The sequence below is a fragment of the Zingiber officinale genome, chromosome 2B (genome assembly GCF_018446385.1).
Source record: "Zingiber officinale cultivar Zhangliang chromosome 2B, Zo_v1.1, whole genome shotgun sequence".
Taxonomy (NCBI): Eukaryota; Viridiplantae; Streptophyta; class Magnoliopsida; order Zingiberales; family Zingiberaceae; genus Zingiber; species Zingiber officinale.
In genome coordinates, this window is record NC_055989.1 from 119418710 (window position 1) to 119435728 (window position 17019).

The following is a 17019-nucleotide window of genomic DNA, read 5'->3' on the forward strand; positions in this document are numbered from 1 at the left end:
CGTCAGCGACCAAAAGTATATATTGTCGACCATTGTCTCCCATTCGTAATTGAGAGAGTCGTCAGCGACCAAAAGTATATATTGTCGACCATTGTCTCCCATTCGTGATTGAGAGAGTCGTCAGCGATCATTAGTATATCCTGTCGACCATTGTCTCTCATTCATGGTTGAAAGAGTCGTTAGCGATCGATAGAATATCCTGTTGACCATTGTCTCCCATTCGTAATTGAGAGAGTCGTCAGCGACCAAAAGTATATATTGTCGACCATTGTCTCCCATTCGTGATTGAGAGAGTCGTCAGCGATCATTAGTATATCCTGTCGACCATTGTCTCTCATTCATGGTTGAAAGAGTCGTTAGCGATCGATAGAATATCCTGTCGACCATTGTCTCCCATTCGTAATTGAGAGAGTCGTCAGCGACCAAAAGTATATTGAGAGAGTCGTCAGCGATCATTAGTATATCCTGTCGACCATTGTCTCCCATTCGTAATTGAGAGAGTCGTCAGCAACCAAAAGTATATATTGTCGACCATTGTCTCCCATTCGTGATTGAGAGAGTCGTCAGCGATCATTAGTATATCCTGTCGACCATTGTTTCCCATTTATGGTTGAGAGAGTCGTCAGCGATCATGATGTATATATCTAGACTGCCCACGAGATCCATCCGAGTAGAGTGTTTCTCCCGCAGTCCGTAGCTAGATAGCTACTACCTATCTGTCCATGAGACCATTCGTGGTAGAGCGTTTCTCCCACAGTCCCTAGCTAGATGACTTGGTCATTTGTATTTCTTATGGTAGAGTGTTTACTCCTACGTATGATAACTGTTTTCTGCTACTTGCATGTGTACACGATTATACTGTGCAGGACCTACATGTACCCCCGATTTATCGATCTTACCCGGTGGAACAAGTTAGTAGATGAGTATGTAGTTAATTATGTTTCGTTAGTGATTGCTCATGTTAACTCACGTATTGTTATAGTCAATACTTTACCTGACTGCATCCTTTGATCTCCTAACGGTATACCCACTGAGTTATTATACTCACTACCCTTTGCTTTTCCTTTAACTTTCAAGTTAGCAGATAGAGGAGGTGTTGTGTCGCTCAGAGGTTCATCCCGCTCGAGTTAGATTTATGTTGAGATACTTCATTTTATTATTTCTGTTGCTTATGGTTATAGTTTCTTTCTGTTCTAGATTTTGAGTGTGTTCACATGTACATGCATACGTACAGCATTATCATTATTAGCTAGTTGTGTTGGCTTTAAATGATTTGATATCGATTATTTCCTATATTATTACTAGGAGTACCGTGCAATTTGCAAGACAAATATACCCTCGGGGCGTGACAGATATGAACTTAAGTTAAACCTTAGGATGTCATAACAACTTTAAGTTTGTACTTTGTACTATATTCTTTGGATGAACATGAGTTATTTTCTTTGAAAATAAAATAACATTGTAGCATGCGATTATACCATGTATTGGAGCAACAAAAAGGATTGGATTGATTGCTTCTTTAGCTTGAGCCCCGAGAAATTATGATAGATTCAATTGATTAGGAAAGTGATTGATTGAAATGGATAGATACAAACTGAAAAGCAAATTGCTTAACATCTTTGTGTATGTTCATCGAGCAATCAATTATGTCTTTTGTTTTGTATGTCGACTCCACCTAGTAGGATAAAGTTGGTGGTTGTTGTTGTATGAGAAATAAAATCTTAACGATTGTAATTGAAAGAAGTAATCAATATGCTTTAGATACATGGAAAAATGTGTAAGAGGAATTAGAGATGTTGAGACAAATGTGATTCCAATTTGGTCTAGGATGTCTAGGGTAAGCAATATCTTGATACCTCCTATTATTCTAATAGAGCACTAATGTAATACATAACAATTTCTTAACATCTATTGTTGTAGAGTGCTTGCTTATTGCACGAGTCAGTTTGCATTACATGCAAATTGAATTCTGACAAAATGCTAGTGTAGAATTTCGAGTTTGAACCTGAATGTCAAGTGGGAAATGTTGGAAATGGGTCCAGTCACTCATGTCGGGTCAAACCAAAACCCAAGATTCAAGCATTTAAAATTTTAAAAGGGAAGTTATATAGATAGGTTGACAAATTTATTTATTCATATATATTTTTGAATTTTACCACCTCTTTTACACTAAGAAAAATTACGAAATTCATAGAGAAAAAGAATACATTTCACTTGTGAATGGAAGTGCTTGATTTAGCACGAGTTTGTGATCAATTCCTGAACAACAAATCTAATTTTGAAGTGATATCAGGCTTCAAATGCATCAATAAGTTTATTATTTTGCTTCAGTAGAGAATGAATTTTGCATCTAAAGTTCACAATATACAAAACACCTCCAGAGAGATTTCAATGAGGGTCATGGTGTCTTCATGATTAAAGAACCTAAAAAGAGGGGGAAAAAAAAGGGAAAAGAGTATGAGAAGGGACTCCAATGAAACAATGAGGGAAATCGAATAGCTGCAGTTTACAAAGTAGCTTGAATTCAAACCAGCTGACGTCTGACCTAAGTCATGGGAAGTAGGGAAAAAACATGCAGGTTCCTTGGCTGCTTATAGGCAGTGCAAGTCAAACACACTCTCTCCATCAAGCCGAGCGTAGGTGGCAGACTTGATCAGAGTTGGCTATCGAATGATAACCTGAGAGTCTATTTTTACTTGATGGTGATTAAGAATGGTCCATAGAACCAAGACAAATTAGATAGTCAAAGTCAAGGTTTAAATCTCGATCCGTGCCAAGATTTCGGTCTCGGAACGATACAGTTTCAGTATTTTTTTATTTAAACTTGAAATAATCGTCTAATAATAATAATTCAACTATCTCAATTTAGAATGATCAGAGGTGTACAAGATTATAAATGTTTTATTAGGAATCATAAACTTGACAGACTTTTATCAAAATTTCTTAAATAAAGGACATATAATATTTCCTAAGTAAATTAATAGAGACATTCTAAGATAAAAATATATGTTTTATATGTTCAGAAAATAAGAATTCTAAAAGTAAAAAAACTAAATATCTTAATATCCATAAATCTAAATTTTAAATTGATTCTATATTTTTTCTATAATATGTATATAAATTAATTAAAAAATGCTACTTATGTATAATAATTATATAAATTAACTATTTATTTATTTAAATGAATTATTATTTTAAATAATATATATTTAAAATGAGAAAAATCATAATGTTAATTAAATAGTAAAACAGAACAAAAAAACATAAAATAATTAAAATTAAATAGTAAAACAGAAAACAACATAAAATAATTTTAAAATATCAGAATATTTATCTGATTTATTAGAATTTTTAAAAAAATAGAATTTTTTAGATATTTTGAATAAAATTTAAATTAGTAAAATTAATTTTCAGAATATTAATTAATAAAATTTATTATTATTTTTAAAAATTTTAAATATATTTATATTTTATTGGGATAATTTAATTAGGCTTTATAAAAGTCTCTTCGAAATATCACACTTAGGAAATGTTCGAATTAATTAAATCAAAATATTTAATTTTTAACTTAAACGCTCCTAAATTCGTGAAGACGCTCCTCCGGTGACGCCGGAGAGTCCTCCAACGCCACTGGAAGAGTCCCATGACTCCTCCGACGGCGCTGGTCGCGATGGAATCGCGACACACCTTCTGTTGCGCTACGAAGAGCATGTGCGATTGTCGAGCAACGAAGAGCGCGGACAATTATCGCCGACGCGATTCCTCTGTCGCGTGCACGCGATGACGAAATTGTCGCTAGACTGGTGCCGGTTTATGTGCATGGGCAAAATGGTAAGTTTCGCCCGTTCCGCCCGGCACAGAACGAAATTTTCAACCATGGTCAAAGTTAATTGAAGTGATTGGAATTTATTAACCCTCATATCCTAAGATGGAGACATCTTGTACTTGAAAGAGAAAATTGATAATCCAACTAGAACTTCTCACAAGGAAAAATATTCTTTGCATAGATCTTTGATCTCAATGAACAATACAACTACCCAAAAAAATTACATTTTTATCTTATAGGACTTGTTTTTAGTTTTGACTAACATTCGTTCAATTGCGAGGATGCTTTTCATAGATAGATGGCATTTTACTCAGTAGTCAATTTTCTAAGTCAATGATTCAGATGGCTTTCTTCCAAAAGCTACATAAGTATGTATAAAACAGACTAGTGGAAGAACCAGAACAAGAGATTTTTTTATCTAGCTTCAAGTTACAAGATATTTGCAGTCAATTTTTCATGGTCGAAACTTGGAACTTCTGAGCAAATGTTCAAATATTCTAATTCTAGCTTTTTTTCAAGTAATCAATCACACCTGTTTTGGAGTCAGTCCATCACATGTTCGCCTTTCTTTCCCATCTTTCTTTAGCATCAAGCCTGCCAATGAGGGAAAAAAACACTTCAAAGTAATTTCCATGTCCAAAAAAATAAAAGGTCGCTATATTCAACACATTAGCCACCAAATAATCCTGATGCTTAACAATGGGGCTGTGGGATGCAAATTAGCTAATGAGAACTCCAAGTGAGAATTTGAGTAAGGTATTTCACCAAAAGAATGGAAGCCAAACACATCCAATACAGAAACCTCCCAGTGCAGATTTATGTACATAAAATTATTTAGAACTATAAAACAATCATTAACAACCAAAGTCGTGACACAATTAATAATAGCACCATGCATATGTAGATAAAATATTGTTCGTAGCATGGAATCAAATGTCAAGTTGTGCTAGTCGACATGGACAGAATTTATCGTTCCGTCTGCCGACTTGCACTTTCATTGGCACAGGCATCACCGTGGCAGCCTCGTGCCAACCTCGCAAAGGCCTTCGCGAGGTCGCAAGGCTGATCGACAATGCTGGTTTTTCTTTCTTTCCTTTTTCATTTTTTTTACAGTTAATTCATTTTCCTTCCCTATTATTTTTTTCCTCCAGTAAATAAAGACCAAGTACCTCTTTAAAGATGGTGGAGACGGATTATTGAGAAAAATATTTTATATTTTAAAAAATACCAAAACCTTATCGACATGACACCATACAGCACCAAACTATATCGTTCAAGTTATAAAATGAAACTCTGACATGGTTTGAAATTTTAAACCTTAGATCATAGTGCTCAATATTGTGACAAGAGATTAGTCAAGAGCACCAGTGAAGCCAACTTGAGCCCTGTGAGCAATTTCCCACACTCGGCCACAAAATAAAAAATATAAAAAAACGTTTGGGGCACATAATAAGGTACTATGAAGCATACCTAACAAATGCAAAAGAAATATTGGGCATCCAGATCATGACATTTGTAGATGTACACACACTCGAGTTATTTCATGAATTGCGCTCTCTCAAAGAACTTGTTGCCCAGTCTTGATACGAAAGATGTTGTCGCTGCTCTTTCAAACACCATCGGAGTCAAGCCAAAAGCTATTCTCATGGCCACAAAATAATAAAAAAAAAACAATTACACATTTTTTTTATCCTAAGACCTAAATTGTTTGTCTCCTTTCTCTCTCCGCAGTAAGCAATCCAACTTCATCTCCTTCCAACCTTCACTCTCTGCAACAAGCTATCAAGCAACCCTCCGTCTCCTTCCCTTTCCGCTGCCAGCCAGCAAGCAACACCCTCCGTCTCCTTCCCTCTTTAAAGCAAGCAACGCCCTCCGCACAGCAAGGAATTATATTCAAAGATAACCCTATTTTTTTCTTATTTAGCAAAAAAAGATGCAAGGCAACGATGTCCCCGCTCACACTGCTCAGGGAGGCAGCGACGTGGCAACCTCATGAGCAGTCGTTGCCCCACCAAGTAGCAACGCAGCCACTTCCTTGCCGGGCAGTAATGTGGCCGCTCGTAAAGCAGCCATTGCCCGCAAGGGAGCGGTGTGACCACCTCGAAAGTGGTCGCGCAAGGCGCAGCCACATCGTTGCTTGGTGGGGTAGCAGCCACGGGTGAGACTATCACGTCACTATCTCGCCAGGTAGCGACCGCGCCTGCACTAGACTAATATCCTAGCTCCACTCCTGGTCAAAAGGATATCAATAGTTTAAGATATTAGAATAATTTTAGATAAAACTTTATCCAGAAGGTTATATATATTCCAAGAAACAATGTTTCCAACCCAAAAAAACTCTAACTAAGAAAAAAAAACATATGCTGCAATAATTCAATCAACATTCTTAAAATGTTGGTTGATTGGAGCAATCATTTAACTTGTATGTATTCAATTCTCAAAAGCATCCAGCCTCATACATAATATGAGTGGTGGAGACGTGGAACATGATTGCTAAAATAAGTAATCATATCAAGATTAAGCAGTCAAAGAACCTAATTAACAGTCGTATTAAATCAATAGTATCGATAAAATTATTAATAAAATAAATAAATAAAATAGTTTCACGTGTGATAATGTGTTCCATCACAATAAGAAAGTGTTTCATAAAATATTATATAATCAAGAATATATTTTTAAAATAATAAATATTGGAACTAATAAGATTAGAGACGTACAATACATCATCTCAATATTAGTAATGTGATATTATTATCATTCTCAAGTTAATAGTATAATATTACTATTATCATTTGATAAAATTATATTTTAGAACCATTAGTCCATCAATAAATAATCAACCATATCTATTAATATGAAATCAATAAATAACAAAAATATTAGAATAAATAATAAAGTTAAAAGTATAATAATATGAATAATATTATATTATTAATTTTCTTCGATGAGCACATGAGCAAAAGATGAGAGTTGCAAAGATGAAGACATTAAGGTGGATGTGTGGACATACGAGAATGGACAGAATAAGAAATAAGAGCATTAGAGAGAAAGTCGGAGTTACATCTATTGCAAAAAAACTCCGAGAGGCACGTTTAAAATGGTACGATCATGTACTTAGACGATCAATAAATGCTCAAGTTAGACAATGTGAAACTATGACAAATGTGCATATCAAACGAGAAAGAGGAAGACCAAAAAAGATTTGGTTAGTAACAATAAAATAAAATAAAATTTAAGTATAGATGATATAGTAGGAGATAAAACTCAATGGCGTAAAAAGATCCATATAGCCGACCTCACTTAGTGGGATAAGGATTGATTGTTGTTGTATTAATTTTCTTCAATAACAATAGTTTCTCATTAAATATTTCATATTATAAGCTTAATTGGTACCTAACTCACACTGGGCTATATTTATATAGGATTTCTCTCACAGAAGAGGCCTTTGGACTATATAGTAGCTTGGCCAAACAATGCAAGGTTGAACTATTGAGCACATGATAATCTCAAGTATTGATGAGGTTAAGAAATTTAAATTAGAATTCAAGAGAACAAAGAGTGCTCTCTTGCATCCTTTTGCGAGTTTACTAGGATTTAAGCTGGGGCGTGTGAAAAGTTTGGTAAATCCCTATATTTTTGAGACAACCTAACTATGCAAATTCGAGATATCATTCATTTTCACGGTCAATTTGGGAAAATTTTAATCATTTTCCTCTATTTTCTAGTAGAATCTAACTGATTTATAAATAATTTCTTCAAATCATAACTTTCTTTGTTCTCCAACATTCTTTAGGAGTTGCACAATTTCTCATCAAAGATTAGTTTGGCCTTTGTAGATATTGATCAAATTCAGTCAATCTACACCAATACTAGTCAATCTCAACTACTACAAAATAAAACATAGCCTCGTGTAAACCTAAAAGAATGAGAAAATAAAGGTGCTCCAACTAGACACAAAATTCCAAGTGTTTGTGGTTGATTTCAAAGATATTTCTAGATCAATTCAGATGTTAAAGTCATGTGAGATCATTGACAAGCTCCTTACCATCATATTCCTTCAATCTATTCGTACTAAGTTTGAGGTAACGACTATTCATGACCACCAAAACTATATTTGACTTTTCTTTGGATAATATAACAACAACCAAGCATTATCCTACTAGGTGTGGTCGGGTATATGGATCCTTCTACGCGATTGGACTTTATCCCCTACTATATCATCATTTATATTTAAATAAATTTTATCTTATTTTATAATTGCTAATCAAATCTTTTTTTGTTTTCCTTCCTCGTTTGATATGCACATTTGTTATAATTTAACATCACCTAACTCGAGCATTTATTGGTCGTCTAAGTACATGTTCATATCATCTTAAACGTGTCTTCCGAAGTTTTCCCTCAATAGGTGTAACCCCGACTTTCTTTCTAATATTTGCATTTCTTATCCCGAGTATCTTTGTATGTCCGTGCATCCACTTTACCATCCTCATCTATGCAACTCTCATATTCTCCTTATGTGTTCAAGTCATAACCCAACATTCAACTCCATAATCCATATAACATAGCAAATCTAACCGTCGTTTTGTAAAACCTTCCTTACGATTACCAAAAAAAAAAACATAACACTCTCCTCTATTTCAACTATTTCAGTATTCTATATAAAATATCTCTCAATCCCTTCATCCTTTTGCAAAAAAGATCCTAAATACTTAAAACTCTCAGTTACAACAATTTGTCATCTCCTATCTTAATAATTATCTAATTACGTCTAATATTACTAAACTTAAATTCCATATATTCTGTTTTTACTCTACTAAGCTTAAAACCTTTCACTATTACCGTTCCCGTCAAGATTCGAGTTTAGTATTTACTCTTTCACGTGTCTCATCTACCAAAATAATATTCTCTGCAAAAAATATAGACTTTAAGGTGATCCTTGATGTAACCCTATCTTTATAGAAAACGTTTCAGTTAATCCGTCTTCACTTTTGTCATTACATCCTCGTACACATCTTTAATTAGTTTAATATACGTTATGTTAACATCTATTTTCTATAATTCTTTATATAATTTCCCTTGGGACTCTATCATAAGTGTTTTTTAGTCAACGAGTATCATAAATATTAGTTATCTTAGAAGATGTATAGCTTTCATTGTTAACCTTCCAAGCATAAATTCAAATTGATTTTGATCACCGTGGTCTCATTCTATTGTCTTTTTTCTATTACTCTTTCTTAAAATTTCATAGTATAACTCATTAATTTAATATCCCTATAGTTTGCACAATTTTGTACTTTTACTTTATTCCTATATAAAGAAACTAGAGTACTTATAAGACATTTTTTGAGTTTTCAATATCAAATTGAATAACTTGGGAAGTCATTTAATACATTGTTTCCCTATACACTTTTATGCCTCTATCGAAATATCATCTCGTCCAATTGTTTTTCCATTTTTCATCCCATTTAAAGTTTATTCTACTTCTAAAGTTTGAATTCTATAATAAAAAAATTAAATTTTTATACTTATTTGACCTGCTTAAATTACCCAAGTTAAGTTGGCCACCTAGATTTTCATTAAAAAGTTAATAAAAATACCTCCTCAATCACTCTTTTATTTCCTCATCATTTACTAGTACCCTATTGCATTCATCTTTAATACATCTTATTTGGATAAGATCTCTTGTCTTCCTCTCTCTCGCTTTGACTATTATGTAAATGTATCATTCCCCTTATTTTTGTATCTAATTTTTAATATAAACGTTCAAAAGTTTCATTCTTAACTTTATTCAATGTTTTCTTAGCCTCTTTCTTGGCTATTATATATTTTTTTAAAATCCTCATTCTTACAGGTATATAATACCTTATAGGCTATTCGTTTTTCCTTCACTTTCTCTTGTACTTTCTAATTCCACCATCAAAATTCTTTACTAGATGATGCACGCCCTTTGATTTATCAAGTACATTCTTGACTACTATTTTCAACTTTGATATCATTCATGTCATATTCAAGTCATCGTATATTTTTCCCAATACTTATACTCTACCATCTCTTTAAATTTGTTTTGTTTCACCTCCGTTAACTTCCACCATTTAATTTTAGAAGTCATGTATATTTTCTTTCTATTGATATTATGTTTGAGGCGTATATCTAATACTACTAACCTATGTTGGATAGTTAAGAAGACCTTATAATCTTTATAAATCTTTTTTTATTTTCCTTCCTAATTATAAGAAAGTCAATTTGTGATTTATTATTCTCACTTTTGAACGTGACCAAATATTCTACTCTTTTCTTAAAAATATATTAGTTAGTATAAGGTCATATACTATCGCAAAATCTAATATAGTGTTCTCTTCTTCATTTCTTGTTCCAAACCTATAACCCCATGCACCCTATCATATTCCTCATTTTTCACTCCTACATGTTCATTTGGATCTCCTCCCATTAAAATTATTTTGACAGAATATTTTGTAATACCTCATCTAGGTCATCCCAAAATCTAGATTGGTGTGTTCATCTAATCCTACTTTAGGTGCATATATGTTAATTATATTAATAGTTTTTTCCGCCACCACTATCATGGGAGTTATAATTTTATCCTTTTTCTATCTACTCCTACTACTTCATCCTTTAGCAAACTATCGACAACAATACCTACTTCATTTCTTGTTTTACTCCTTTATGTGTATTATAACTTAAATCTGAATTCTATATCATCTTTGCCTTTTTTCCTACCCATTGTGTCTCTTGTACATAAAAAATAATAATTCTTCTCCTAATTATCGTATCTACTATCTCCGTTGCTTTACCGGTGAGCGTTCTTAAATTTCATGTTCCAAATATTATACAATTAGCTTTCTTATAATATTTATTCTTACCCAACCTATAGTGCGAAAACGCTTGCATATTTAATGCTACACCCAAATTCTCATGGAGATGTAGCGGTTCTTGTCAAGACATTACGGACTTGCAACACATTCCTTATGAGAAACATCCTAGCATTAGCTCAATAGTTTGATTGATCCATTCATTAAACATTTGCCTGAAAGTCCATGTTTGCCATCAACCTAACACGCAACCCTTATCCTTTTTCATTCGGCCTGGGACCATCATTGGCAGGTTTTTCTTTGGATAATAAAGAACAATTAATTAACCTACAAGACTCATCCTTGGAAGGACCCTCCTTTCATGGCATGCTCAGAGAGTTATCTGATATCTCAAATGAGACTCTTGATAATGTTTATGTTAAATAGATACCCAAAGAGAAAATTGAATAAAAAAATATCATTAGCAATTAATAAATTATATAACATTTTAGTTAGTATCCTTTTATGGTTCCTTGTGACGTTAACATTTGTCATCCTAGAGACCGTTTCCTTGTCTATTAAGATGATAAAAGAGACACATGATAAGAAATTGTTATCTAGTGATACAACAAATTATCCGCTCAAATTCTCACATCACTACTTTAGGAGCCTTCATATCAAATTTGTTTAACCACATTATCAGGAAATTAGTTATAATGTATGCTTATTTAACTTACTAATATAAATATTGATTGAATTTTCAAGTTAGGGAATAAGGAGAGATTCAAGTCTCTTTCCTTGTAAATTAACTTTGTCATCACTATGTAACTACAAATTTATCCTTAGGATAATATTGAAAAGAAAAAAAAACACAATTTCCTTGCTCATTAGAAGGGATGACCAAAGAAAGAAAATGAAGAATCCATTCAATAGATTTAGAGATGAAATTGATCTCTATCTTTGGACAATTCATCAGGAATAGAGTTTCCCCTAGTGAAGGATGGAAAAAAGGAAATAAATTTTTTTTTTGCAAGAAGTTATTTTGTAGGCTGTCTTTAGGAAAACAATTCTTTAAACAAAGCCTTCAAATTAATAATTGTCCTAGTTAAAATTGTGTGGAAGAATTGTAAGAAGTTTTATCTAATTTGGTTGTTTTCTTAATTTTGTAATTTGATTTATTTCTATCTATTTCTTAATTTGTAATTTGATTTATTTCGAAGTTTGAATGAACTTTTTTTTTATTAAGGGCTATTTCTTTCCTTGATTGTTTTAGTTTATTTTCTAATTTTAGTTGGGTTGAAATGTCTTTAAAAGGATGCTGATCTCCCCCATGTGAATTGATATTTTACCGAATTATATTTTTATGCAAGTTTCAACTCTATGAATTTGTTTATTTCTCTAGTTGCCCTCATGTCACGTCAATTTTGTCTCAATTCTCTATGAGCTTTTTTTTGCATGAACAATTCTCTATGAATTCAATTTTGGTGTTGCATCACCAACAAAGTATACTTATTTCATCAAGCACGAGTGGATGTATTTTACCCCACCCCCAATAATGTTAACTAAGTACATTAGGTGTCGCCCTACAACACTTAGCTATTGCACTTCAAGGAGATTTATCATACAAATCTTTAAAAGCCTCTCATTTTAAATTTTTTAGCATTTTACATTTTAGTGTTTAACTAATTGATGTATTTCAGCATGTATACAAATGTTTTTGAATAAATATACTGGTTGATTTGTTCTATTATATGTTTTATGTATATGAGTAGCTATTGATTGTATCATGTGCATGTGTTTGACAATGCGTTTGTCACGTGGACTCATAGTTGTGAAAAAAACGTGTTTGGTTGCACCTAGGCGCAAGGCGCAGCCAGGCGCACCATTTGCACATGGACCCAAACACAATACTTGAAAGAAGCGCACCTAAGCACGCGTCTTTTAAGAGGTTATGGCACAGGCGTGATTTCCCTCACCTTATTGAAGTGAAAAAAATTAAAGTCCAACCTATACCTTTAATTACCCTTTAAATTAATTAGGTTGCATGCATGCATCATATTTCTCTAGCATGACTCTTCCTCTCTCCTAGAAACTGAACATCACCATTTAATAAGGTTGCATGCATACTACATATTTTTCTTGAGTGACTCTTCCTCTCCCCTAGAAAGTCAACATCAACCTTTAATTGATTGCAAACACATTTTCTTGCATGACTCTTCCTCTCCCTTAGAAAATAAACATCAACCTTTAATTAGGTTGCATGCATGCAATATATTTTTCTTGCATGACTCTTCCTCTCCCCTAAAAAATAAACATCAATTTTAATTAAGTTGCATGCACGCAATATATTTTACTTGCACGACTCTTCCTCTCCCCTAAAAAATGAACATCGACCTTTAATTGGGTTGCATGCACGCGATATATTTTTCTTGCATGACTCTTCCTCTCCCCTAAAAAATAAACATCAATTTAATTAGGTTGCATGCACACAATATACTTTACTTGCATGACTCTTCCTCTCCCCTAAAAAATGAACATCAATCTCCCTTAGAAACTTATTTCTCTCTACATGACTCTTCAATATTTGAAGTTTGTTTTTTTATTTAATTTAAAGTTTGATTTTGACTATCCAGATAAACTATTTCAATATTTGAATGTTAATGAATTTTATATTTACATTATTGTTTAATAGTTTATGGATTATAATTTTGTTAGTGAAATATATTAGCAAAAAATTTCTTGAATTATATAAATTTATACCCAAAGTGCCTTACTTCGGTAAGACATGTGCCTCAGTCCCATAGCACCTATGCACTTTTGAGCACCTCATGCCTTAATTAACTATGCATGAACCACTAGGTAATATTAGTTAGACCGTTGAGGGATAAATAAAAAATACTCCTTGTTATATATATAATGTGTGCATTTTATATAGGATTTTTATAGTAGTTTGTCACACATTCATTCTCATTTCAAGTGCATATATCACATATTTTCATTTATTCATGCTTCATTTTGATACATTTCGAGTTCGGAGAGCTTCTCTTGTTTAATTTCTTTCATAAGGCAAGATGAGGAGCGAAAATAGAGTTCAAAGACCAATTCCCGAGTGCATTCCAATTGTTGTGGTCGTGGCCATCTAGCATGGTCATGGCCATCCTGGAGTAGTCGTGCCCCGTTTCCAAAATCCTTCCAGAGTCTGCCATGGGCAGGTGCCAGCCGACAAGGCCTGTTGCCACCCGAAAGCAGCCACAATGCCCGACACAGCAAGCCGTGCCGGCGGACACGGTTGTGTCTAAGCGCTTGGAAATCAAGTATAAAATGGTGAATTGGATCTCAAGAGAGGGATCTCAATTTAGAGCCGCCTAAGGCCAAGAAGACTTCAAAGAGTGGATACAAGGGATTATCGACGGCTTAACGCCCAGATTTCAGATCGAAGAGCATTTAGAGACCATCCTACACATCGAGACTAAGCTTTTCTTCCCTTTTCTGAATGTGTCTTGATCATAACTTGTTTGAATGATGATCTATGGTTGTAACTCAGAGTTTATAGAGTAAACTCTTGATTCTAGGGTTAGAGATTAAATATGTAAACACTATTTTGTTGAATCTATTGAGTTTGAATATTTCTTATTCAATGATATGTGAGTTTGTGGCTCAGGTCTACTATGTACACACAATCTTAATGCCAAAAGCACAAGATTCGTATCCCATAAGATGTAGGGATGAACCGAAAGGAGAAATCAATTCTCCGACCCATAGAAACATGAGACGTGGAGAATCGCCTACGAAAGTAGATCGGTATGTCACGAGAAGCAATAGGCTATCGTAGATCTTAATGAATCGGTTCTAATTCATCGCCACGCAGTAATATTTGACAGCCCGGGGGTTATGGGATCACGTGACAGGATCTCCTCAAGAAAGCAATCCCTCGGCTCTATCGTTCTGAAAGTAGACAACGAATTAGAATTAATACGTTGGTATAGTCCCAAAAGTTCACATCATATACCATAGAAAAGTCTACCTACATAAATAACCATAAGGATAGGAAACCAAACATAGATTAGGTGTTTATAATCATTGTGGTAAAATTGAAATCCTAGAATCGCTTTTCTTATCAAATTACTCTCCTTTCTCTTCTCTCATCTCCCTAAATACTCTTTCCTCACCAAATCCTTTGATTTTTCTCCTTAGATCTCATGCTCTTGCACAACTTAAACCTCACGATTAGTATAGACAATTGCATTTGTTTAGTAGACTAGTACTTAGCCACCAATCCATGTGGATTCGATAATTTTATTACTTGACGACAACCATACACTTGCAGTTTGTACCACATCAAGTTTTTAACGTCATTGTGGAGATTGGTTTTGGTTAATATTAGTTGAATTGCAAATTGATTGGACTGATTTACTTCATAGTTTTTATTTGCATTTGTTTACACTTTTCTTAGCATTATTTTTTTCTTTTTTTTAAGGGGGGATTTTGAATCTAAAATATGTTGGAAATCAAGTGAAGACAATGAGGGTGGTCGACGGGGCTAGACTTCTTAAAGACTTTGATGCGCCTCTCTCTCAATTCTTAAGATCTTGCATTGTTAGACCCCTAATCGAAGGGGCCAAGGATTTCAAACTGAACACAGATTTAATTCTTATTATCCAACAACAACAATTTGGGACACACTTTCAGAAGATCCATACCGACATTTGAATTGTTTTCTAACATGTTGTGATACGGTAAAGTGGAATGGCATTTCTGAAGATACAATCAGATTAATGGGATTTAGTTTCTCTTTAACAAGCAAAGTCAGTGATTGGTTATACTCGCTTCCATCAGGGAATATCAACTTGGGGATAGATAAATATTTTCCACCAACCAAAACAGCGAAATTGAGAAACCAAATCACAGAGTTCAAACAGTCAAAAGGAGAATCATTGTTTAAGACTTGGGAAAGACTCAAGGGATTGTTGCACTACCCCATCATATTTTGGAAGAATGGTTCATAATTCATCTATTCTACATGAGGATATCCAATGCAGCAAGGATTTCACTAGATTTGGCAGTAGGGGTTCTTTAATAAGGGAAAATGTGGAAGACGCTTATTTGCTTACTAAGGACGTAATATCAAAACTAATCTTGTCGGAGGAAGATATAAGATTAAAGTCCCTCTAACGGAGATGAAGATGATACTGATACAGCAACACAATGTGTAGTCGTGCACAGAACGAGTCCAGAAAGTAATTTGGAACAAATAAAGAGAAATGTTGAGGTTAAGAACCAGAGCATCAACGAGATAAAGGAAAAAAGTTGAGAGGCTAGTATCCAGAGGTATAGAATTTCCATCGGAATGCTCAAATGAACACCTCACCCCATCTGAGATATCGTTTAGCAAGGTAGATGGTAAAAAGGTTAGGGTCCTGGAAGCCTTTAACCTAGAATATTTGGAAGCTTTTCACAGGATAAAGAAAACTCTGGTGATAGCCCCAATAATGCAAGATCCGATTAGAATATTTCTTTTGAAATTATGTGTGATATTAGTAATTTTGTGGTTGGAGCAGTGTTGGGGTAGAGGAAAGACAGGAAGCTACATGTCATACATTATGCAGGCAAGACTCTAGATGATGCTCAAGTAAACTATGTCAATACGGAGAAGGAATTGTTAGCTGTGGTATTTACATTTGACAAATTCAAGTCATATTTGGTGGGATCCAAAGTGATAATTTACACAGATTATGTTGTGATCAAGTATTTATTGAATCAGAAAGATGCAAAGCTCCGACTCATTTGATGGATATTATTGCTTTAAGAGTTTGATTTGGAAATCAAGGATAAAAGAGGCCCGAAAAATCTAATAGCGAACCATCTTTCTCGATTGAACCACTATGATAGAGACGGGACGGGTAATGGCTTACCAATTAATGATTCTTTTCCTGAGGCGCAATTTTTAGTTGTTAGAAGTTCAGATGCTCCATGGTACGCAGACCTAGTGAACTTCCTAGCATGTAGAATCTTACCCAGAGCACACCAATCAACAGAGGAAATTCATCGCGGATGCGAAATATTTTATCTGAGATAAATCATTCTTGCATAAAAGATGTGCAGATGGCATCTATAGAAGATGTGTCCTAGATGAGGAGATTCGTGATATCCTTCACCACTGTCACTCTTCTGCTTACGGTGGTCATCCTGGGGTAATGAAAATTGCAACAAAAGTTCTACAAGCAGGATTATATTGGACTCATATATTTAAGAACGCAAGGGATTTCGTAGTGGCATGTGATCACTGCCAAAGGACATGAAATGTCACTAAATGTTATCATAGAAGTTGGAACTTTTTTATGCATGGGGATGAATTTTATGAGTCCTTTCCCCACATCCGAAGCG

General features: G+C 34.1%; 1 protein-coding gene and 1 non-coding gene across 7 annotated transcripts in view; both read right to left on the reverse strand.

Annotated features, from left to right (window-relative positions):
* Positions 1-17019, reverse strand: part of LOC122046936 — a 30284-nt gene that overhangs the window by 7550 nt on the left and 5715 nt on the right. For all 6 annotated transcript variants that reach the window (XR_006130436.1, XR_006130437.1, XM_042607895.1 and 3 more), the window contains exon 5: positions 4359-4420. Coding sequence is in view for 4 of the 6 variants with exons in the window: in XM_042607895.1 (XP_042463829.1) it covers positions 4378-4420 (43 nt within the window). In the remaining 2 variants the exon portion in view is untranslated. The remainder of the gene's footprint in view (positions 1-4358; positions 4421-17019) is intronic.
* LOC122049990 lies at positions 15522-15624 on the reverse strand. The gene has a single exon (XR_006131215.1). It is a non-coding gene; the product is annotated as a small nucleolar RNA R71 (small nucleolar RNA).